We start from the raw sequence: 27483 nt of genomic DNA on the forward strand, positions 1-27483 counted from the left end.
AATGTACTAGCGGACGCCCGCGACTTCGTCCGCGTAAATTTCGATGTCAACTTTACTACTACAACTACCCTACCCTACCCCTAACCTACCACTACCCCAACCCAACCCTACCCAACCCCTACATCTACCCTACCCCTACCCCCACCCTACCCCTACCCTACCCCAAACCTACCCCTACCCTACCCCTACCTTACCTACACCCTACCCCCATCCTACCACTACCCTCCCCGTACCCTATCCCTTTCCTACCCCTATCCCACCCGTACCCCTATCTCACGCCTATCTACCCCTACCCTACCACTTCCCTATCCTACCCGTACCTCTACCCCTACCCTACCACTACCCTAAACCCGGCCCTAAACCTACCCTACCCCTACGCTTCCCTACCCGTACCCTACCCTACCCTGTAACTTCTCTATCTTACTCCTACCCTTAGCAAAATCGGTCCAGTCCTTCGAGAGTGGTGGTATGACCAGAGAAATAAAGACTTCTATGCTAATAATATATAGAGGTTCGTGTGGTTGTAGGAGGTAATCTCTGGATCTACTGGACCGATTTGGAAAATTGTTACCAATAGAAAGCTACGTTATTTGCGAGTGTCATAAGTAGTATGCTTTTCACCGGCTCTCCGACACTTGGCTCGTGGTCCTGCCATCGCCCTTCGCGTCGACAAAAGTTGCCACCAAAAAAAAAAAAAAAACAAAAGATCTAGCCCCCCATTTGAGTCGATTGCGCTAACTCCCAACGTCGTATCTATCATAGTTACAAAGATAGCAAAACTCCTAAAACAATCCTAGATCGTTAGCTAATCTACTAATTACTGTCCTCGCTGCATCGACACTCATTACTAATTACTTCGCTCGTCTTAATCACCTCCTTGGATTACTCATCGGTTTCAATAAAACTGCTTTTCTATTCCTTCTAACATATATTTATTGTCAATATAAAAACACATCTTACATTGCTTCAAATTCGTTTTACTACTACATAACTAACCTAATGCAATAGTGACATAAACAACTTATATATAAACATATCATTCCACAACGTATTACTGTTGAATAACTTTAAAAAATCGGTTACATCATAACCCATAAACATATAATATAAAAATATTAAACAATATTCACCACAAACTAACGTTAAATCATTTTGAATTCTTTTAACATTGAAATACCATTTCCTTGTATTTCTTTTAAGAAACTGCTTGTGATATTGACATGGTGGTCTCCCATATGAATCAAAATAATAACCAACACTATCTTTACTTATGTAGAAGGCTACCCAGTGGGATCCTGGTATATTGTCAGGGTCTAAATTGCTTATTACATATGTTGGACTTTGAACATGTATTGGCAATCTGTTTGCTGCATATACATTGTTTTCAAGATTTGGATGGATTTTTCTCAAATATGCTTTTATCTCTATTGTATTCATGTTACCTCTCTATTCAATAATACTCAACAGAGCAATCGACCATCAATGAATGTGAAATAAGGTCATGTGGTTCTAAATATATATATGTAACATAGGGTAAATAATAAATAAAATATACATTTCTTATATCTTATATCAACGTTTTATTTCTAGACTTAACATATATGTATACAAAATTACTTAACTGCTATAGTCAACTGTAACATTGCGATTTTTATCAATCTCAATAACATTATCAAACTCTGCATATACAATACAGTTAATAGTTTCAGGAATCGCTGAGTCGAACCGAATTTCTAACCTAACACTACCATGCTTTATAAGATTCCAATGACTCGATTGAGCCGATAAATCAGGAGTCAAGTCAAATGCTAAAAGACAATAACCTTTTGCATATTGTTCTCTAAAGATCCCATTCCCTTCATTTAAAAAGTGGATACCTGTTCCTGAGAATATTGTATGATAAGCAGAAGTGAAAATATTATTCTCAAATGACGGTTGTAAAGCTTTTGAAGGTATCTGTTGACCATCGATATATAAACTAAATGTATTCATTTGATAATTTTCAAAGTTGAATGGATTTTTAGTCAAAGTTCCATTAAATGCCGCATTATTAACAAATCCAACAATGCATCTCTTAGGAACTTGACCAAGAAAAATATTATCAAGTGTTTTGCCCTGAACCCCTGAAGGTATTGTTAAAACTTTAACTTCAGCTCGAGTTATAGGATATTTTGCAGTAGTAGAAGCTAAAACTTTTTGATGTGCAAGTAAAACAGCGGGATTTATTCGTGCACGGCGAACAATTAAAGTTGCGTCTGTGATACATACTTTAAATTTTAAATCTGTCGAAGACGCCATCAGATTGAAAGATTCTCTAGAGCGAATTAATTTAACACACATTTCAACACCATTGATCAAAAACTTTTCCTGGTTAAATATATCACCATGAAGATGTCCTAACATTTCTATTTCTTTGCTTTCGGCTGCAAAACTCTGCCTCTTAGTAAAACCTACATTTTTCTCATCTATTGAATTCATACTCCCCGCAGTATCTTCATACCAGAGACCACAAGTCAGATGAGATTCTTTTGCTGCTGGCGCATAGTTTAATAATGTTTCAATATAAGCACGGTAAGCATATGTATTGTTAGGTGGTGAAATTAATTTTTGATTCAAATATACATCAAGCTGACTGAGGAATGTTGTTTATCGAAAGTTGTTTTGGTAGTCACTAACTAATCTCTAAACGCATTTACTACATTGTTGCCAAACTAAACTTGTTCTCTCTATTGTACTTACAAATATGCCTTGTAATTACTTTTTAATCGACTCGATTAATATTTATTGCTTAATTTTTACTATATATATACCAAAAACAAATTGTTTCATCCATATAATCAAGTCTTACTCTATGGCAGTTGTCAAGTTTTAATATAAAGTTTTATTGTGTTTGATTTATACAAGTGTTTTATTGTGTTTTGTACAATGGAGGTAAGAATCATATTTTTTTTTCTTGTTTAATAACAAATATAAGTATATTCAAATACATAATAATTTTAACACTAGACTTCTTTCGTTCTTGTTGCAGAACAAATCGTACAGTCCTAGCAGTCAAGAATATAATAACACTTACAAACAGTTTTACTTTCCTGTCAGTGACAACAGGGAAGAAACAACACAAGATCTATTTATTACTGAAATGCCTGCAAAAAAGAGAAAACAAGAATCTCTAGATGTATTTTTTGATATGCAAACAAAAAATAAACCGAAGTTAAACTGTTCAACAGTTGCCCGAACTAATAATGACAATGTGACTACATATATTTCATCAAATTCCAATGATGGAGCAACATCATCTTATCTGATCAAAATAGAGTTGTATGATGTAAAAAAAAATATCAAGAATCCCCTCGTCAGAGCATTGGAAACATGCTAACGTCAAAGTTAAATATTATGTTAATAAAACAAATAGATTTCTCAGTAACGCAAATGATTTAATTTATGATATTACAAAGGAAATCGCAGAAACAGATGGTTGTAAGAGGTATTCATTTAAAAATACTTAGGTGATTAAGTAATCATAATACTACATACCTAAGTAGTCATTTAATAATCACTATCATAATTCTTGGATACATTAGTAAATAGTGAGCTTAATAAAATTGATTATGTTATAAAAACACATTGCAGACCTCAAAGTAATACCATTAAGTTTCCTGACTTTCTAAGAGCATTAATCATTCTCTGCTCATCACCAACCTGATAAAAATGGAAAATACAAGTGAAGTTTGTGTAAGCGCATTCTTTGACTCGGTTGAAAATGAAATGTGTGAAATATCTGAGAACTATGAAAAACTCAACGAAGATTGTGTTAGTATTTTTTTCAACTCGTCGAATGATTCAGAACTCACCGAAATCATGGAAAATTGCCTATTGGATTCTACATATGACAAAGAACTGTACGAATTATGTGAAAACTTTGAAAATACTACGATGTAAGTATTTTTATAAATATTATAATTTTTTTTTTTATTTAAATTTTTATTTGCATTATTTTTAACCTTGATTTATTTTTATTGTAGCCCAATGGAACAAGCGATTCAAACTGGTGGAGCTCTTAAACGATCCAGTGATTCTGAAACAAGTATTGCTTCGAAAAGAGTGAAATATGCTGATGCAACCTCATCGTCCTCTGTTGAAAACTCTACTATTTCACATGAACAAATTGAAGGTAATAAAATAAGATGTGATCTTTGTCAAATTTATATTAACAAACGATATTTTTCTAGTCATCTTAAAAGTAATTTACATAAAAATAATCATTTAAAATCACATCCATCTTTATCAAATGTTTCAATAATAGATTCAGCTTTTGGACAAAGAATAATGTCTTATAAAATTGATAGTAAAACTAATAATCCATTAGAGTTACCATTTAAAACGTCCGAGTCATTTATTAATTCTATAAAAAATGATATTTTATTGTTAATCCAAGAGTCCATCACAGAGCATACAGTTGTGAAAGTAAATTTTATTTTACATGCTGAATTTGTACAGCAAACTAAAGAAATAACTAATTCTTTTGATTTTCAATCTTCGAACTATATACTTTTTCTTGGAGACGATCTAAATATTTTCGTTTCATCATTATGTGACACTTTTAAAGCCAAAATAAGTTCTTTTGAACGAAAGGACAGCGGTTGGAGCTTAACAAATATTAAATGTTTACATATGAATGTGAATAAATTTAATCCGCTTCGTGGTACATCATATATCGATTTACCTCAAGATATAAAAGCAAAAAAAGCTATAATCAATGTTAAAAATGTTGATCATATGTGTTTCAAATGGGCATTACTTTCTGCTTTATATCCCCCTCCAAATAATAAAACAGATAGAGTCTCTTCATACAGCATGCATAGTGATAAACTCAAATTCCATGGTGTCTCTTTTCCAGTTAAATTAACAGACATATATAAAGTAGAAAACCAAAACAACATAAGTATTAATGTGTTTGGTTTAGAATTTAACAAAAAGGAGAAATCACATAGTATTATAGGACCTTTATATTTTACAAAATCGTATAAAAAATCTCATGTTAATTTATTATTGATTTCTAATAAAACTAATTCCCATTATTGCTATATTAAAAACATGTCGCGTTTATTAAGTAAACAAATTTCAAACCAGGAACATGCTATTTATATATGTGATGGATGTCTTATACATTTTCCTACACAAGAGAGGTTAGACAACCATCGGAAAAATGATTGTTCCTGTGTAGTTACAAATATACCAAATGGTGATCCAACTAAAAAAAATTGGTTTGGACAACCTTCATCAAATAGTATAATAAAGTTCGATAAGTTCAATAAAAAATTAAATATACCATTCGTAGTTTATGCTGATTTCGAAGCGTTTTTAAAACCAATAAATTCTTGCTCAAACGATCCTACTAAACCTTTTACTGAGAATATACAAAAACATGAGGTTTATAGTTTCGGTTATTATATTAAATGTTCATATGATGATAGTCTCTCAAAATATGAAACATACTGTGGACCAGATTGCACCAAAGTATTTATGCAACGGCTCTATGAAGACATTAAAATAATATGTAGAAAAAATAGTTTTCAAAAATGCCCAAACCCTCTTACAAGTCAAGATGAAAATAAAATTGTAAATTCTAGCAAATGCCACATATGTGAAAGAAGTTTGAATAATGAAGATATTCTCGATTTTGACTGGCATACAGGAAATTTCAGAGGTGTTGCACACGAAACATGTGTTGCTAAATATCGCGCTCCACGTCATATTCCAGTTTTTTTACATAATCTTAGCAACTATGATGCTCATTTCATTGTTCATGCTTTAAATTTCGCTGAAGGTGAAGTCGAATTATTACCACAAAATAAGGAAAGATATATATCGTTCTCAAAAAAATTAAATGTCAATAACGGTCAAGTTAGCTTAAGATTTATAGATTCATTTAAATTTTTACCATGTAGTCTTGAACAATTAGCTAAAAATCTCAACATACATCAATTTGAATCATTAAAAAGCAATTTCCCTCATAACGAAGATTTTATTCGTTTAAGGAAAAAAGGAGTTTATCCATATGAATATATGACTTCTTTTGATAGTTTAAAATTAACTTCACTTCCATCTCAACCTCAATTTTATAGTTCTCTGACTAATTCTAATATTTCTGATGATGACTATAACCACGCAAAAGATGTTTGGGATCATTTTCAATGTCAAAATATGTTAGAATACTCGAATTTATATTTAAAAACTGATGTCTTGTTATTAACTGACGTGTTCGAAAATTTCCGCAAGCTTTGTCTTAAAACATATGACTTAGATCCTGCTCACTACTACACGGCTCCAGGATTAAGTTGGGATGCTATGCTCAAATATACTGAGATTGAGTTAGAGCTGCTAACAGATTATGATCAAATAGCTTTTATTGAATCAGGGATAAGAGGAGGTATATCACAGTGTAGCAATCGTCATGCTAAAGCGAATAATAAATTTATGGAAGATTATGATAAAGATAAACCCGATTCATATCTAACATATTTAGATGCAAACAATCTTTATGGTTGGGCTATGTCTCAGTACCTTCCTACCGGAGGGTTTGAATGGGTAAGTACTGAAACAAATTTTAATGTATCCGACACATCCGAGTTGGGTTTTATTCTTGAAGTTGATTTAGAATATCCAAATATACTTCATGACTTACATTCCGACTTACCATTGTGTGCTGAAAATGTTCTAATCGGAAATTCGAACGAAATCAAATTAGTACCAAATTTAAATAATAAAATAAAATATAAAATCCTCTATAGAAATCTTAAGCAATGTATTAGTCTAGGAGTAAAATTAACAAAAATCCATAGGATATTAAAATTTAATCAAAGCCCGTGGTTGCAACGATATATTGATTTAAATACAAATTTGAGAACTTTAGCAAAATCAGACTTTGAAAAAGATTTCTTTAAACTGATGAATAACTCCGTATTCGGTAAGACTATGGAAAACATAGAAAAAAGGGTCAATGTCAAAATGTTAACCCACTGGGAAAATCGAGGTAAAGCTCTAGGAGCACAAGATTTCATTAGTAAACCAGAATTTCATAGCTTATCGGTGTTTAACGAAAATTTAGTAGCAATACAATTAAAGAGAACTAAATTAATGTATGACAAGCCTATATATCTAGGATTTTGTATTTTAGACATATCTAAAACTTTAATGTATGAGTTCCACTATAACTACATGTTAAAAAAATTTAAAAATAATGTCAAGTTATTGTATTCTGACACAGACAGTTTTATATATCAAATTTTTACAAAAAATTTTTATGAAGATATTAAATCTGATCTGATCAACTACTTTGATACTTCAGATTATCCCCATGATAATGTTTATGGTTATCCTAAAATAAATAAAAAGAAGTTAGGTTTATTCAAAGATGAAAATAATGGTAAGATTTTAAGAGAATTCGTAGGATTAAGATCGAAAATGTATGCGTTGGATGTGGATCATAAAACTTTTGCAAAAGCAAAAGGCGTTAATAAAAGTGTCACGAAAAACATGACAATGGAAAATTATAGATCGTGTCTCTTTGAGAACAAAATTCAATACTGTACTATGCTAAGATTTCGTTCCATAAAACACATTATTTTTACACAAAATATTAATAAAACCTGTTTATCATATAATGACACGAAACGACATATTTTAGAAAATAACATTGATACATTAGCTTGGGGTCATTATAAAATTAAAAAAGATTAGTTTTAAGAGTTGAATTTTAATTTTGTATAAAACATTATTTTACTTTACATTTACTGTTTTCTAACTTTTAACTAGTTTTAAGTTTTGTATTGTGACTTTATTTTGTATATTTTGTAGTTTGAAGATTGTTACTTACTTTTGTAAATATGACTACTTTTTATTGTTTTATTTTTTACTTTTAACTAGTTTTAAGAATTTAGTTATTATAATATTGTATATAGAATATTTATCTTTTCTTCGTGTTTATATTTTAAAAGTGATATAAAATAAAATCATATGTTGCAACTAAATCGTGTCATTCTATTTTTAACCTTTCAAGAAACACCTACAACCATGTTTTCATTTATTCATCCATTTACTGCAATCGTAGCTGGGCCAAGTGGTTGTGGAAAGTCAAATTTTGTTACCAAGTTCATAAAATATTCGAGAGAAATTTGTGATACAGACTTTACTCTAATAACTTGGTGTTATGATGAAATGCAACCACTTTACAATTTACCCAATGTTAACTATCATCAAGGTATTCCTGATCTTTCAATGTTTGATGGAAAACAAGCTCATCTTGTTATAATAGATGATCTTATGAGAGAATCTGATGGGCGTACAGTTGATATTTTCACTAAAGGTAGCCATCATAGAAACTTAAGTGTTTTTTATATTACTCAAAACTTATTTCATCAAGGAAAAGGTCAAAGAGATATCTCACTAAATTCAAGTTATATTATTTATTTCAAAAATCCACGTGACAAAACCCAAATAAGGTACTTGTCAAGACAAGTGTCACCAGATAATTCAAAATTTATAGTGGATGCCTATAAAGATGCTACGAAAGAAGCACATGGATATTTAATGATTGATCTTAAACAAACTACTAACGACATGTGTCGCGTTAAATCTAAAATATTTCCTTCAGATGGATATTGTGTAGTTTATCTGCCTACAAAAGAGTATAAATATTTAAAGAATCAGCAAATTCCTATCATTTACAAATAATGCATCGAAGTCTGAAGACCCATAAAGAATTGCTTCAAGCGTTACACGCACTTAAGCCTAAATATCAAAAAGCATTGTTAAAATCTTGTGGTGAAGAAGAAATAAATTGTATTTGTGAGTGTATTTACAATGTATTACAGGGGAAAGTTCCTCTAGAAAATAAACAAAAAAAAAAATTAAAAAAATATAAAACTATACTTCGCACTTTGGTTCGTAAAGGAAAAAATAAACTTAGAAAGAACATATTGGTACAAAAGGGAGGAGCGTTTTTACCATTAATTTTAAGTTCTATTTTGAGTGGTGTGGTGTCATCTTTACTATAAAATGGAAAATGCGAAAAAAATGTTGTTAGTTGAGCCAAACCTCATAGAAAAACTAACACAGCATACTAACGTTCAAAACCCGTTATCACGATTAGATGCTGAAATGCAAAAGATCTTAAATAGTAATACAGAAGATCGTAAAAAATGCATTTTGTATTTACAAATTCTGCAAAGATACTTACATTTTACTGGGGAAGATCGTCTACCTATTGAATTGCCAATTGTCACCAGCAATGGAGATCAAAACTTGGATTATAAAAATCGTGACATGGACAATAAAAAAACAGTTTCGTTTGAGGCATCACCAGATGAAGTAAAGGAGAAAAATATATTGAATAATCAATCGCGTTATACAACAACTGAAATACTAAATCTTATACCAAAATCTTATTTTAAAAAAGGTGAGTTGTTATTAAACTTGATTTCTTTAAATAGAAACACAATTTCTTGGGATGATGATGGAACGGTGATAATAAATAATAATAAAATTCCTGGAAGTAATATTGTTGATCTAATTAATGATTCATTGAGATCACTTAAACGAAGCGATCCAATCGGTTGGGAAAAGTTTGCTGAGGCTTTACATACCATTAAAGCTCCTTTGACTTACATCGGAAATCCAAAGAGATCTGATTTTATTTATCAACTTCAATTGAAACAACTTGAAGAAAACCGTGAATCAAAAGAAGAAGTTTTTAGTACTCCTCATAGTAGTGCAGATAAATACGTGAAAAAAATAAAGAAGAAAATTGATTGGGAAAAATGGACCCCTTATTAGAAATTAATAATATCTATTATGATCCAAAACACGCCGCAGGATTTAGTAACATTGAAAAGTTATCAAGTGCTATGAAAGGTAAAATGAATAAAGCAGATGTAAGAAAATGGTTACAATCACAAGAAACATACACACTTCATAAACCTGTTCATAAAAGATTTTCTCGAAACAAATACATATTATCAAATTTAAATGAATTATGGCAAGCTGATCTTAGTGATATGAGAACATATTCGAAATATAATGCTGGTTATAATTACATATTGTGTGTTATTGATGTTTTTAGTAAATATGCTTATGCTAGACCGATGAAAAATAAAAATTCTAAAACAATTATTGATTGTTTCGACAATATATTTAAAGAATCCACTATTACTCCCACACATATACAGTCTGATAAAGGAACTGAGTTTGTAAATAAACATGTTAAACAATATTTCAAAAGTAAAAATATAAATTATTACACAACAAATAATCCTGATATAAAAGCAAGTATTGTAGAAAGATTTCAAAGAACTCTAAAAACTAAAATGTGGCGTTATTTTACTTATAAAAATACTTTTAAGTATATAGATATCTTACCAGACTTAATGTATTCGTATAATCATAGTTTTCATTCTAGTATTAAGATGAATCCATGTGATGTTACTTCTAGAAATATAATGACAGTTTGGACCAATTTATACGATCGTAATACATCAAATGCCATATCATCAACAAGTCCACTTCCTAAATTTCATATCGGTGATCATGTACGAATATCAAAATATAAACACATTTTTCAAAAGGGTTATGAATCTAACTGGAGTGATGAAATATTTGTTATATCTTCAGTAATACATAGATCTCCATGGATAGTTTATACATTGAAGGATTTAAAAAATGAAGCCATAACTGGGACTTTTTATGAAAAAGAACTACAAAAAGTATTTTATGACCCCTCCTCAAACTATAAAATAGATAAAATCGTTAGTTCTCGGTATTCTGGCAACAGAAAGGAAGTGTTAGTTAAGTGGAAAGGTTATCCAGATAAATTTAATAGTTGGATTTTAGAATCTAATTTAAAACAGCTATGATAAAGGAAAATTTTTATTTAACTTTACCTAGTAACAGTTCAATGGAATACTTTCCTGAAAACAAAACCACCACGTTTTCAACAAAATTACCAAAATCCCTTGTATTAGATGGTGAATGGTTTGTTGGAGTTGTAGAGATTCAATATCCATGCACTGTATTTACTGTTCGAGAATCTGAAAATATTATATATATATCTAAGTGGATTTTGATGCCAGATGAAGAAATTAATTCATTGGTGCATTATAGTAATCGTATTCCTGCAATGAATTATGACAGTATTCATCATCTCATTTTAACATTAAACAGTAAAACTGAAGAAGGAATAACATTCCATTATGATGAAATAAGCAAGCAAGTATCAGTAACATTATCAGATCCATTTATTGACACGGTAAAGTTGTCAACCAAGTTATGTTTACAACTAGGATTTGAACCTGGCCAAAATATTGCTGTAAATAAAATTGGGACATATCCTTCTAATTTGAAATTAGGGTTGCCATCTCAATTATTCGTTTATTGCGATATCATAGAACCACAAATTGTTGGAGATGTGATGGCACCTTTACTCAGAATCGTACCATTGGACCTTACATCTTATCTGTATGGAGCAAATAAAATGCATATATTCTCACCACCTCACTACTTGCCTGTTATGCGACGAGAATTTGACACTATTGAAATAGATATAAGAACAAGCACAGGAAAACATATTCCATTCCAGTTTGGAACAGTGTGTGTTAAACTTCATTTTAGAAAAATACAATGATGTCGCATTCGACTTATGTAACATGTCCCTATGAGCAATATTATTCACATCAAGCAGGTTCGGGTATAGGTGTAATTTATAAAGGTGTACCATATCAACGTGGACATGGTATTGGCAGCTTTCTAGGAGGCTTATTCAGATCTATTTTACCATTACTCTCTAGTGGAGCTAGAGCTATCGGAAAAGAAGCATTAAATGCAGGTGTTGGTCTACTAACTGATGTTGTTAGCGCAAGACCTATGGAAGATTCTTTAAAAACTCGGCTTAAAGAAGCTACTTCGAGTTTACAAAAAAGAGCTCATGCCAAGATAGATAAAATAAATATGTCTGGCTCAGGATATATAACAAAACGTAATCGATCTTCTCTCATTCAACCTCTGACTGCTAAATTGAAAGCTATACGATCAAAGAGCAGGCAAAATAAATTAAAAGATATTTTTTCAAATTAATAATGTCTTTTTTACATCATAATTCATGTGAATGTATTAAATCTGAATTAGATTTATTTGCTTTACCATCCACACAAACAAGTATAGAAAATGGATTGTGGATTCATTACAAACCTATTTCATCCCTTGCTGATGATGGTCCAATAGAATTTCAAATACCCGGAACGAGCGATGACTACATAGATTTATCCCATACTTTGATTCACCTAAAAGCTAAGATAGTAAATCAAGATTCAACAAAACTCTCTTCGTCTACAGTTGTGGCTCCTATAAACAACTGGCTTCATTCAATGTTCAGTCAGCTTGATGTATATTTGAATCAAAAATTAATTTCACCACCTAACAATACATATGCTTACCGTGCTTATATTGAAACATTATTAAACTATGCGCCAGCAGCAAAAGAATCTCATCTGACTTGTGGTCTCTGGTATGAAGATACTGCGGGGAGTATGAATTCAATAGATGAGAAAAATGTAGGTTTTACTAAGAGGCAGAGTTTTGCAGCCGAAAGCAAAGAAATAGAAATGTTAGGACATCTTCATGGTGATATATTTAACCAGGAAAAGTTTTTGATCAATGGTGTTGAAATGTGTGTTAAATTAATTCGCTCTAGAGAATCTTTCAATCTGATGGCGTCTTCGACAGATTTAAAATTTAAAGTATGTATCACAGACGCAACTTTAATTGTTCGCCGTGCACGAATAAATCCCGCTGTTTTACTTGCACATCAAAAAGTTTTAGCTTCTACTACTGCAAAATATCCTATAACTCGAGCTGAAGTTAAAGTTTTAACAATACCTTCAGGGGTTCAGGGCAAAACACTTGATAATATTTTTCTTGGTCAAGTTCCTAAGAGACGCATTGTTGGATTTGTTAATAATGCGGCATTTAATGGAACTTTGACTAAAAATCCATTCAACTTTGAAAATTATCAAATGAATACATTTAGTTTATATATCGATGGTCAACAGATACCTTCAAAAGCTTTACAACCGTCATTTGAGAATAATATTTTCACTTCTGCTTATCATACAATATTCTCAGGAACAGGTATCCACTTTTTAAATGAAGGGAATGGGATCTTTAGAGAACAATATGCAAAAGGTTATTGTCTTTTAGCATTTGACTTGACTCCTGATTTATCGGCTCAATCGAGTCATTGGAATCTTATAAAGCATGGTAGTGTTAGGTTAGAAATTCGGTTCGACTCAGCGATTCCTGAAACTATTAACTGTATTGTATATGCAGAGTTTGATAATGTTATTGAGATTGATAAAAATCGCAATGTTACAGTTGACTATAGCAGTTAAGTAATTTTGTATACATATATGTTAAGTCTAGAAATAAAACGTTGATATAAGATATAAGAAATGTATATTTTATTTATTATTTACCCTATGTTACATATATATATTTAGAACCACATGACCTTATTTCACATTCATTGATGGTCGATTGCTCTGTTGAGTATTATTGAATAGAGAGGTAACATGAATACAATAGAGATAAAAGCATATTTGAGAAAAATCCATCCAAATCTTGAAAACAATGTATATGCAGCAAACAGATTGCCAATACATGTTCAAAGTCCAACATATGTAATAAGCAATTTAGACCCTGACAATAAACCAGGATCCCACTGGGTAGCCTTCTACATAAGTAAAGATAGTGTTGGTTATTATTTTGATTCATATGGGAGACCACCATGTCAATATCACAAGCAGTTTCTTAAAAGAAATACAAGGAAATGGTATTTCAATGTTAAAAGAATTCAAAATGATTTAACGTTAGTTTGTGGTGAATATTGTTTAATATTTTTATATTATATGTTTATGGGTTATGATGTAACCGATTTTTTAAAGTTATTCAACAGTAATACGTTGTGGAATGATATGTTTATATATAAGTTGTTTATGTCACTATTGCATTAGGTTAGTTATGTAGTAGTAAAACGAAATTTGAAGCAATGTAAGATGTGTTTTTATATTGACAATAAATATATGTTGAAAAGGAATAGAAAAGCAGTTTTATTGAAACCGATGAGTAATCCAAGGAGGTGATTAAGACGAGCGAAGTAATTAGTAATGAGTGTCGATGCAGCGAGGACAGTAATTAGTAGATTAGCTAACGATCTAGGATTGTTTTAGGAGTTTTGCTATCTTTGTAACTATGATAGATACGACGTTGGGAGTTAGCGCAATCGACTCAAATGGGGGGCTAGATCTTTTTTTTTTTTTTTTTTTGGTGGCAACTTTTGTCGACGCGAAGGGCGATGGCAGGACCACGAGCCAAGTGTCGGAGAGCCGGTGAAAAGCATACTACTGTCATAGGCTATGTTTGATCCCCATATTCACACGGGAACGGGAACTACGGGAAGCGCCGGGCGTCATATAGCGGAATTACTGCGTCTTTTAGAAATTTTGTATTATCTCCGAAATTATTTAAGTAATTAACATACTGTAAAGGGCAAATCTTATCTCCATAATATCCTTGTGATTATTAAATAATTTATTTTAATAAGGATTAAAGTTTAGTTGTATAAATAATGACGTAAACCTAAGTATTTAAAATTAATAATTTTTAAAACACAAAAGATACTATATCTGCTAATATATAGAAGATAGATATATGGTGTCGCGGACTTTTTTGTAGAACTTTTAAAGATACATAAAGTCTCCATACATTAATTTCAATTTTACACAATAGTTAAGGCAGCGCATGCGAATAAGTCTGTTTAAGAGGATTTTCAGTCCGACCTGTATGACAAAAACTGTGATAATTAGGCTAATATATATGATACCAATATAAAATATAGCCTATAATGTAGCACTCTCCGATAATGTAGCATTCTACTGGTGAAAGAATTTTTAAAATCGGACCAGTAGTTCCGAAGATTACCCCATTTAAAAATGTGACAAACTTACAAACTTACAAACTTTACCTCTTTATAATATTAGTATAGATTACTGGAATCGCACTCTTTTTATCAATTTTAATCCTCAATTTTTTTTATTGAGAAATAATATAATAAGGAACTTAAGCTAACTTATCCTAATAACTATACAAATCATGCCCACGTGGAATGGTGGCAAGAATACTGGCTGCATTTCTGCGCTGGACAGCCAGGCTGATACTTTGCGCAAAAAATGAGCCAGCCCTTCTGTCACCAGTCGAGGCAACTAGCCGCGGTGAAATTATTCGGTAAAATTTTTTGGTACTGCGACTCCATGGCCCAAGGGTCTCCACGGCAAAAGGTACAAATATGTAACTCTTTGTCAGAGAGGCATACTTGAGCCACTTACCGGTTTTATCCTCAATGAATGTTCCTCATTTTTTGGTAAAAATTAAATGCCCTACATAGTGTCTGGGTGCCTAGATTTTAATTCAGTAAAAGTCTTATGCAAATTGCTAATATCAAGTGTGTCATCATATTTGGTATTCACTATAAACAATCATTAAAAATTAATTGCTGGGTACTTACGTTGAGATTGTAAAATTTTATAATACTATTTTTAAGTGTATCAAAACTTGGTTACTCATGCTTACCATAACCAAACGTCAAATATTAGGTATTCACCTATGATATTGCCATTTTGTTAAAAAACCGCACAAGTGCGAGTTGAACTCCCGTGGCGAGGGTTCCGAACGATGTAAATTTATCATGTTTCTGAAAACTTGACCTGAAATTGTACCTAATTGTATAATTTTCAGGCTTGCTTGTTTCGTTAAATAATTATATAAACTTAAAATTATTATTATAATATCATAGTATTCAATAAAACTTGACATTAGTTTTGATGAATAGGTTTTATAATAATATGCAAGTTGCTAGGGACAATATTGAATGATCAACATTCATGTATCTGATTAAACGTTGATGTCAATGTTTTGCCTTGTTGTATTTTATCAAAGTTGCTGGCGTTGAATTAGAATTAGAGGCCTTTGCGTCCTAATGGTCAATATGAATATAACTACGAAGTTTGATTAATATCACAACTTTAGAGGAGTATATAGTTTTGATTTCAACTTGCTACCTCTACGAGTGTTCGGGATAAAGGGACCTAGACATACACGTAGACGGAAAGCAAGATGAACCTATAATAATGGTTCCGTCTTTTTCCTCTTGAGGTACAGAACCCTAAAAATGAATATCTAAGCAATAAAAGCAAAACGTAAACTCAATCTAGTGTCTAGAGGAGAAAACACCAGGTAATACTTTCTTATTCAGTTTTCAGACCAAACCGTAATCGCAATTTATTTGCACTGGAGCAAACGGCGCGAGTAACGCGGCTATATGAAGAAATAATAACTTCATACAAAACCAAGCCTTTTGAGCTTGCCAACCGAGCAAATTGAAAAAATAATGTGCTTGCTTTTCGTGCTGGGGTTGTCTTTGATGATATTTTTTTTTTTGTTATTTGCAGAGCTCCATTCCGTTAGATGTACACATTGAAGAGAAAAGTGGCATTCGTGTTTTTTAACTATGGGTAGGTGCATTTCAACGAGTTTGTAGGTCAAATACTCAAAATATACTATGGATCCTTACAATGGATGGAAACTATAAATAACGGTTAATATCGGTGGAATAGAAAAGACGGGCGTAATAGATTTTAACAATATTTTAATAATGTCATTTTTTAGTGGCTCTGCCGGTGGCATGGACGGCATAATTCCACAACATCTAAAGGATCTTGTGGCAGTTACTGCTGGCGACGCCGGCAGAGCGCTATTGAGTGACGTTACCAGACTTTGTAATCTCATGTTATCTGGCGAGGTAAATTCATCCTTCTTACCATTATTTTACGGTGCAAGGCTTTGTGCTTTTAATAAAAAGGACGGTGGGATCCACCCCATCGCTGTTGGTTGTACTTGCCGTTTGGCGGCAAGATTAACGTGTAGACACATTGTCACTACCCTAAAGGAAAAGTTTCAATCAATTCAAGTAGGGTTTGGTAGTAAAGGTGGTTGTGAGGCAGCAGTACATTCGGCTCGTACATTCTTAAAGAATGGCGAGGCTGAAGTACTGCTGAAAGTAGACGTGAAAAATGCTTTCAATTCTTTGGATAGGGCAACTTTCCTGAACGAAGTTTCTACGCATCTTCCCGAAATTTACCCATATGTTTTGCAATGTTACAGCTCAGATACCAAATTGTTTTTTGGAAATAACGGTATTAAATCTAGTGTAGGCGTTCAGCAGTGGGATCCTTTAGGTCCAGCCAGATACATAGACATATCTCAAATTTAACATCTAAATTTAACATATTATGGTATCTTGATGATGGAACTATTGGAGGCAACGTGATTGATGTCTTAAAAGATCTTAACGAACTTAAGCAACAATTTAGTCAAATTGGTTTAGAATTAAATTACTCGAAATGCGAATTATTTTTCACGGAAAGACTGACGCAAGAACGACAGTTACTGGCTTTTGAATTATTTAATAGAATTGCGCCCAAAATTAAAATAGTTAACAAGCAATCACTTTGCCTACTTGGTGCTCCGCTCCTCTCGTCATGAAGCAATTCAACCCAATTTGGATTTTGGAGATTTGCCATAGAAAAATTTGGCACTTTATTATAATGAAAGTTTTCGTGTGGCTCTAGGACTCAGACTGGGTACACCATTGTTCTTAGAGAACAAATGTCCATGTGGAAAAGAGGTAAGTAAATTTGGAATCCACGGGCTTTCATGTCAAAGGAGTGTGGTAGGCTATTTTGGCATGGCTCTCTTAATGATATAATAAAAAGGGCTCTTGCCACCATAAATATTCCTGCGCTAATCGAGCCGTCAGCAATCAGTCGGGATGATGGCAAGAGACTTGATGGATTGACGTTGGTTCCCTGGGAAATCGGGCGGGCCCTAATGTGGGACGCTACATGCGTCGACACATTAGCACCGTGTCATATCAGGGAGACAGAATCAAGACCGGGAGCCACAGCAGAAAAAGCTGAAACCGGTAAGGTATATTTGTACCTTTTGCCGTGGAGACCCTTGGACCATGCAGTCGCAGTGCCAAAAAATTTTATCGAATCATTTCACCGCGGCTAGTTGCCTCAACTGGTGACAGAAGGGCTGGCTCATTTTTTGCGCAAAGGATCAGTCTGGCTGTCCAGCGCGGAAATGTAGCCAGTATTTTGATGGTCGCATGGCGGAGTGGGTAGTAACCCTGCTGTCTGCATCCACGGCCGTGGGTTCGATTCCCACAACTGGAAAATATTTGTGTGTTGAGCATGGGTTTTTTCCAGTGTCTGTGTGTATTTATACATTATATAAGTATGTACATGTAGTATATAAAATATAAATATAAACGTATATGAAAATTATAATATCAACTACCTTAGTGCCCATAACACAAGCTACTCTGTATGCTTACTTTGGGGCTAGATAGTGAATGTGTATTGTTTAAGTATATTTGTTTATTTATTAAAATTGAAGTTTCTGTCACTGCTTTCAAAATAACTATTTTTTCTTAAGTGCCAAGTGGAGTTTATTTACAAAATAACACTTTTGTCTGTCTGTTTGTCCGGGCTAATCTTTGAAACGGCTTGATTGATTTTAATAGAACTTTCACTGAGTGAAAGAAGGTTATTGAGCAATATATAGGCTACTTTTATCCCGTCAAATTCATGATCCGCGCCGAATTTGTGAAAAACTGCATTCCACGTAGACGAAGTAGATGGCATCTGCTAGTATTTATATATATTTGCTCGTTAGTTAAGGTTAATCTACTCAAGTTAAGCTTTAAATTTTCATTAGGTAACTAAATTGGGAACCATTGTGGTTCAACCATTAGTGGTGTACTCAAAGGCTCTTAAGCATCTTTCAATCAATCACTACCCACGAGTAACCCAGAGGGAATATATTATGAGCTTCTCGTCTACGATAATGAAGCCTTTTGAGGATGTATTCAGTTCAGTCATATCACGTAGTCTTAAATTATAGGTTCTTTGTAATGCAGGTATATGAATCGCGATAGCGTTTTTGGTTTAAGGTTTTTTTTTTTGTAATCTTAAGAAAAAAAAATTACAAATTAACAAATTAATTTGTTAGAGTGTATTTCTGTTCATTCTTTTTATTTCTATGTCTTTCACTGTAACGACCTCATCTACAGGGCATGGTCATACCGTAGTTAGTGCGATTGTGAGAATACGAACATGCGGTACATTGTGTTTGCTGATAGGATGAGAGAATACCTACACTAGTTCACTCATTGTTATCCGTGACCATTAACAACGTCGTAACTTGACCCTTTTCCTCCGTTTATCTCTTATGACGCGAGAGTTTCAGTAAACCAGTCATGTACAAAAGCTTCAAAATACAATAGAATATATTCCGGTAACAATGCATATTTCATTTTTTACTTTTTGTTTGCCAACTTGTTAGTGCTGAAGTACCTCAGTACTATCTTCCGAGTCCAGAGCTGAGCAGTCAGCGTTGAATTTCTGCTTCTGTTTTACTTTTTACGTTTACCGTAAGATTTATGAAAATCCCATGTCTAAGTCACTCATCTCTTAGTTTGTACTCGTAACTAAATAAATACATAAACTAGTAGGTATTTAGTACCAATATGAGTGACTAAGACTAGCCGACTTGTCAACTAGTCGGTTATAAATAGGCCGACTAGTCGGTCGGGAAAACAGTGAAAATTCAAAATAAATAAAGTAAAAATAATTATTCTATCAATTTCTGATATTAGTGAGGTGCTCAGTTAAGCAATATCATAAAATAAACTCAAATAAGCTTACACTTATTATATTTCGTTTTCGTCAAAAGTGTACATCTAAACAATACATAATCGGATCTGTGTGTAACAAACTTAATTTTGTGTGGAAAGCAGTAAAAACCTCTTAAATACTAATAAGAAACTGTAAAAATTATTATTAAATAATACCGTTAACCTACATTAATTATCAGTACGTTTAGGTACATCTGTTTTTGTTTATTGGAACTAAATTCATCTCCTATTGCCGAACTGTCAAGTTTTACTACTTGTCACTAGAGGGCACTGATTTGATAAAGTTTGTGAATTTTTTAAGAGAGGGCGTTGCATCTGTCATACAACACGATGGTTTAAATGATGAGAGGATATGCGGTCTCAGAAGCAAAAAAATAAACAGAGTAAACTACAAAAAATGTAATGAAACTATATCCCAGAAATTTTAAATCGTTGAATTAAAAACGAAAGAATTAGAAGATAAACTGAAAATCAGCAGATATATTTAGAAAGATTGGAACAACAAATAAAAAAAAGAAACATAATATTTTTTGGGATAGAAGAGAAAGAAACATGCTACAGTGACGTAGAAGATATTATGTTAAAATTAATAAACAATTCTTTGAAAGTATCCGGCGACAAAACAGATATAGAGTTGGTAAGAAGATTAGGGAAAAAAGATGGAAACCTCAGGCCTGTAGTCTTGTCAAAAGAATTTGAAGAGAAAAATTGAGAATTTGTCAAAAGATTAAAATATTAAAAAATAAAAAGTTATTAAAGGACACACCTGTATACTTGAAAGAAGATTTCACTATGAAGGTTCTCCAAAAACGTAAAGAGCTGCAAGGTGAATTTAATTGAAAGAGAACGCAAGGGGAAAACATTATTATGAAATTCGATAAGATAATATTATTGGATAACAAGAACCACGAGAACCATAGAGCCAAAACTAGCCACGAGAACTCAAAAGTGAGAGATAATAAAAGAAAACAAAACACTTCTCCTGAAACTATGCCGAGGCATCAGAATATTCCCCAATGCACAAAAGAAAAACAAAGCCACAATCGACTCGTACATGACTCCGAAACCAACTCTATCAAGCTCTACATCTACTTCAACTCAAACATAGCAACGAACAGCCTCCCCCTACTCAGTGCTTATAAATACTCAAAATACTTGTACACTGAACCATCTTGGACTAACCACTCAATATGGAATATTAAATAATAATATGGTTGCGAATTCCAACAATTACCACGAAACTACCCAGCAAAAACTAATAATAAACAAGATTGCATTAGACTGGGCACATGGAATGTGCGAACTATGCTACAACCAGGAAAAATGGTGGAAATTAGCAGAGAAATGAAAAAATACAGACTAGACTTGCTTGCAATACAAGAAATAAGATGGAAAAACTCAGGCTCGGTTATAAAACGAGATTACTCACTGTTTTATAGTGGTGGAGAAAAACACCAGGACACCAGGGAACAGGGTTTATGATTAGCAGCAGGTAAGGAAATAAGTATTAGGTTTTGAACATTTCAATGCCAGAATATGCAAATTAAGAATAAAACGACAACTTTATAATACCACAATTGTTTGTGCCTATGCTTCCACAGACGAAGCACCAGATGACCACAAGGAAATCTTTTACACCGACTTACAAAAAACCTGTGAAAAGGTACCAAAATATGATGCCTTAATACACTCTAGTACTGCTCGGTGATTTTAATGCAAAAATAGGCAGAGAGCCTGTCTTTAAGGTTATCGCCGGCAAACATTCACTTCATCTAACTACTAGCGAAAATGGGGAGAGGCTATGTAATTTTGCTGCATCTAATAACCTCTTTATCAGTAGTACGAATTTTCCGCACAAAGCAGTACACAAAAGAACATGGAAAATACAGGAAAGGATCAAGTCAACCAAATCAACCATGTCCTTATTTGTAAACGTAGAATGTCTAACATCCTAGATGTAAGATCGAACAGACGAGCAAACTGTGACTCCGATTACTTCCTAGTTATCGTTGTGATGAAAGAAAAAACATCTCAAGTACAAAACACCTGCGGAGAAAACAGAGAAAAATGAAACACATCTGTTATTAAGGAAAAATAAATATAACTTGGGATAGGCGGGGAGACTGACTTAAGTGGAATAGGTGAGTGTTTTTTAAGAGTGAAAGGCGCCTTTAACCCTACACACCACGTTCACAAGTGCGTGACTTCACTTAAGGTCATTCTCTGCCATTCTAGGGTCGTATTTTGGTTACAGTTTGATTTGTTAATTAAGTTGTCCTGACAAAAATGTTGTGAATCATAACTTTTGTTCGACATTAGTTTTCTTATTTTTGTAATCTTTTGTAAAATTATGTAATAAATTATATAATTTTCAGGCTTGCTTGTTTTGTTAAATAATTATGCAAGCCTAAAATTATTACTTAACATTAATTTTCATGAATAGGTTTTATAATAATATGCAAGTTGGTAGGCACAATTTAATATAACGTGGTAAATAGAATGATTTACCACGTTAGTGAAAGATCGTGAACTTGTTCTTGTTCCCCTGTAATCTACATATGAGTAAAAAAATAATTTCTGTACTTTTTCAGAATTTTAGATTAAATAATTTTGGAGATAAAGAGTGAATCGTTTTCAAGTTTAAACTAATCTTGAATAGTTAATTTTATTGAATAACTAGAAACCATTTGTAAACCTCTCATCAAGGCCTCTCATTTGATGTTTCACATAATGCAGTTAGAATTTGTGTGTGTGTGTGTGTGTGTGACATTCATATTCAAAAATTGTATATTTCTGAGGTTTTCCGGAAATTTTCACGTAGAAAGCGAACTTCTGTATTTTTTGTAAATTTTTAATTTTAGTAGTTTCAGAGAAAAGGGAAGGGGAATGGTCTATTTTCTGAAATAACTTATCCTCATTTGATGTGTCACATGATGCAGTTAATTTTTTTTTTCACCTTCATTTTTGTTGATTGTATTGATTATAACGACCGTAGTGGGACTTTGGAAGTTAGTTTTCAAGGATACATTAACTGAATTCCAGAGTTAGCCAACATGACACTGTATAACGTGTAAGCTGCCGCTATCTAACACGTCCTTTGCTTTAGAACTAATTATATTTCACTACGGTAGCAACAAGTTACGAGGGCAATAATGTTACTTTACAATTTACCTAGCAGACGCCCGCTACTTCGTACGCGTGAAATACATCACAAATCCCGCGGGAACCATAACTTTTTATCGGGATAAAAAGTAGCCTATATGTAGCTCCATCATCATCATCAAACCCGGCTCAGTGGCTAAGCTCGAGTCGTCTCTCAGAATGAGAAGGGCTAGGCCAATAGTCCAACACGCTGGCCCAATGCGGATTGAAGTAGCTCCATAACCTCTTTCATCTTCATTACTTCTATCTTCCAGTGAAAGTCCCATTATAATCGGTTCAGCCGTTCCAAACAGAAAGACATACAGAAAAAAAAATAAAAAAGCTGTATTATGTTTTAGTTTCGTGTAAATAGCTAACGCTTGGAAAATACATACATTTGAAATCACAAATAGACACTTACGTTTTATATAAAAGTATGTATTGATGCTAGATAGATATAGATATCGAATATCAATTTATTTGCTATCGGATACCACAAAACTCTAAGAAATACTTGTAGCGTTCGCAATACAAATATTTACAAGCAATACGATTTTATAAAATAAACCGGCTTGATATCCGGTTAGGATTAGAATACTTGGTGCATATTTTTATTAAAATCTTTTGAAATTTTACTTCTTTATCGGATTATTTTATGCCTTTATTTATAATTGCTTATCAGAGCAAGTATACAAACATGAGCAAAATCTGTTTATTATTAACGGTTTACCAGATATTTGACAAACTCTCTGTGGGATTTATCACAAATTGATAAACTTTTCTCTCTATTTATTGTCCCTGAAAAGGTTTTTACTATGTAGGTATTGAAGAAGTTTAAAATTTATCCCTAACAGCCCAGGATCCGTGGAACATTTTTACAATTGATTACTATCAAGTTAATTATCCGTGAGTAGCTTCATCTTGATGAGAAGCTCAACTTTTATATTTACGAAAATTCTTGATTCATACAACTTAACAGCCACAACGACCTACAAATTGCGTGATACATTAGTAACCCAGATAGCTACCAGAATCAAGAATTTTCGTAAATATAATATATAAGAAATTAAATATTACGTGTCTCCAACGGTGAAGGAAACCGTCGTGAGGAAACCTGCATACCAGACAATTTTCTTGTGTGACAAGCAGAGAATTAAGAAAATTTCAGAGAATTAAGAAAAATGCCAATCCACATTGCACCAGCGTAGTGGACTATTGGCGTAATCCCTCTCATTCTGAGAGGAGACTCGAGCTCAGCAGTGAGCCGAATATGGGTTGATAATGATGATCCTGGGCTGTAACGTTTTAGACTTATTTATATATTTACGAAATGTATAATACTTTATTGAGCTTGACAGATGTTAATCTGCACAGACCGTTCCGAATGGAACACTTTTATGGAGTATCTTTACTTTCGCGAACACCCTGTTGTTAAAGTCACCAGAGAGTTTTTAAATAAGAGTTCTTGGAAGTGAACTGCTGAGTAGATAGTGTTATTCTTAATTTTAACTTTGAATCCGGTTGAGAACGCTAAAGCTAAAACATTTTACATCGAGATTTAAAGAACGCAGTTTTCCTCTGTTGATTTTAACAGCTTATTGGGCGCATACTTCAAAAGTTGCTCGTTGCTCGAAAATTGTTCGAAAGTGGCCTAGTTCTGTAGTGTACCATAATAAATAGGCTGATGATGATGAATAATTCTTCTCTTCATTGTACACCATAATAATGAATTAATAATACAAAAAAAAATGAATTATATACAAATAGTAAGACATGTTCAATAGGCGGCCTTATTTTTTAGAATAAAGTCATCTACTAGATATATCACTGGGGTGTATCCACGAAAAGAAAAAATAAATATAATAAAATACACAAATAACAATCAAAATAAATAAATGAATATCACTACATAGTATAAATCGAAGCCGCCTTCTCTGTCCCTATATCCCTATGTATGCTTAAATCTTTAAAACCAAGCAACGGATTTTGATGCGGTTTTTTGTAATAGATAGAGTGATTGAAGAGAAAGGTTCATATGCAACATCAACATATGTAATGATGTAACATCCATTAAATAGTAGAGAAATACTGTTTATTTTTGAGGTTTCTAATGTGATGTCGTAAATAATTAAATTTTTTCCGCTTCCATTGCAAAGGCAGGCTGAAGCCTACGACATTTATCAAATTAATGTACTAAGTATTGTATACATTAAAAAGGTGGTATATGTCTATCTCTTATGGATATCCCACAATAACCTTTCTTTTGTCATTTACTTTTTACGACAAATAATGGCTAATTTTCGAAACTATTTTAACCTATACAGCATTAATCCTTATCCAATTAAATACCATAAATGCATTCTAAATGCATTCTTCATTTAATATAAATCTACATGGCTTTTTACAGCATATGATTTCATCATCATCATCATCATCACCATGTCAGCCGATGGACATCCACTGCAGGACATAGGCCTTTTGTAGGGACTTCCAAACTTCACGATACTGAGCCATCTGCATCCAGCGAATACCTGCGACTCGCTTGATGTCGTCAGTCCACCTGGTGGGCCATATGATTTAAAATAAATATTTTTGAAGATTTAAAAATTGCGGGACGTAGCGTTTGCGGCGGTACCGACCGGCCGGGGCGGCAGGAGTTCACAGTTTTTCTGTAGTGTATTTATTATCAGCATTGCTCCCGTGCGAAGCCGGGGTGGGTCGCTAGTATTATATAATAAAATATATAAATTGTCACTTACGATTACAATAGGTACATAAGCCAAGTCGTGATAGCCCAGTGAATATGACCTCTGCCTCAGATTCTGGAGGGCGTGGGTTCGAATCCGGTCCGGGGCATGCACCTCCAACTTTTCAGTTGTGTGCATTTTATGAAATTAAATATCACGTGTCTTAATCGGTGAAGGAAAACATCGTGAGGAAACCTGCACACCAGAGAATTTCTTAATTCTCTGCGTGTGTGAAGTCTGCCAATCCGCATTGGGCCAGCGTGGACTATTGGCCTAACCCCTCTCATTCTGAGAGGAGACTCGAACTCAGCAGTGAGCCGTATATGGGTTGATAACGACGAACGACGACATAAGCCAAACCCTAACTAGATTAATTGAAATAACTGAAAATAAATTACTTACATGCCAAGCAAGTATGTTGTGCAGACTGGCAAACACTGCCTCCGAAGCAAATGCCAGCGAGTGCTGTCCTTCTTCAAGCGAGTGTATAATTTGCAGCATCCGAGGATGGCGTAGCTGGTCCAAAATGTTTATACTTGTTTTTATTCGCTCCAGCATGCTCTGGTTCCTCTTCGGCTTGTAAAGCTTATCCGCGATGCGTTTATCGAAGACAAACACGGAACATTCCTGTGAAGGAGATAAAGTTGCTTTAGAATATCAATTTTCTATTCTACATACAAAAGGCATATTCGCTGCATTGTAGTCCACTGAGAAATCGTTTTGCATCGAATGTCGACATATTCAACATATTTCTCTTGGCATTTTACATTGTAAGTAATTCGAGAGCCATTGATAACTTCTTGGTTTTATAAAAGCTGAAACCAATGCTCCTTCCATAAGTTAATAAGGTCCAACCCTTTAATTGACCAATATCAAAGTCAAACTGAGAAAGTTTGGCATTAAAAAAATACTAAAAACAATCTGAATCTGAATATTTTAGTCTCACGGATTGAACGGCAAAGATGTACAGCGATTTAGCGTTCCGGTACGATGTCGTGTAGAAACCCTAAGGGGTGTGAATTTTCATCCTCCTCCTGACAAATTAACCTGCTGCCATCTTAGATTGCATCATCATTTACCATCAGGTGAGATTGTAGTCAAGGGCTAACTTGTAAACAATAAAAAGACCACTTTTGCTCACTGTTTTTAAGCAGCAAACACGCCATTTTTGAACTAGAGAGGTGAAAATTCATATATTTCATTTGGGCTTTAATTTACGAGCACTTTCGAAACATTGGACAATAATATTAATAGATAATGGTGATAATAATTAGTCTAAAACTTAAAATTAAAGTTACGAGTGTCAGTATTAAGATTGTACAGATTTAAAATTTAAACAGCGGGTTTGTACTTTTATGAAAACGTGGCGAAGACTGAACTCTTTTGAGATTCCTCGTAAATAGAAAGCTGCTTTAGAGAATTTAATAAATAAACTTTTCAAAGCCAACAGAAGATATTAAGCTGGTTGATTTTACGGTAACTTAACTTGTTACAACTTTAAATGATACATTTGTTATTAAATTGATTTATAAAATTTCCATGTATTTTTTATTGCTCACCAAATAAATTAATCAAATAGTGACAATTTTTACTTAATATATTACTTGATTTTATTATTGTTAATTACAGGCAAATAATAATTAGCGATTTTTATGTGTTTTGTGTGTTTGTGTGTCCGTACCCGTTTTAAAAACTTTAAAATCAATAAATGAGGTATCCTTTACTAAATCA

The 27483-nt window shown here is 33.1% G+C and overlaps 2 protein-coding genes across 2 annotated transcripts in view; one reads left to right on the plus strand and one right to left on the minus strand.

Moving 5' to 3' along the window:
* LOC112051812 (SCY1-like protein 2) overlaps positions 1-27483 on the minus strand; it is a gene marked incomplete in the record, with an annotated part of 207276 nt that overhangs the window by 64115 nt on the left and 115678 nt on the right. Inside the window, 1 exon segment of the mRNA XM_052890763.1 lies at positions 26155-26379. Within this exon segment, the coding sequence (XP_052746723.1) occupies positions 26155-26379 (225 nt within the window).
* On the plus strand, positions 3630-8030 carry LOC128199737 (uncharacterized). The gene is made up of 2 exons (XM_052890755.1): positions 3630-3935; positions 4023-8030. Exons 1-2 carry the CDS (start codon positions 3709-3711, stop codon positions 7738-7740), a joined length of 3945 nt encoding a protein of 1314 aa, XP_052746715.1. The 5' UTR covers positions 3630-3708; the 3' UTR covers positions 7741-8030.

Source organism: Bicyclus anynana, chromosome Z (assembly GCF_947172395.1).
Source record: "Bicyclus anynana chromosome Z, ilBicAnyn1.1, whole genome shotgun sequence".
Lineage (NCBI taxonomy): Eukaryota > Metazoa > Arthropoda > Insecta > Lepidoptera > Nymphalidae > Bicyclus > Bicyclus anynana.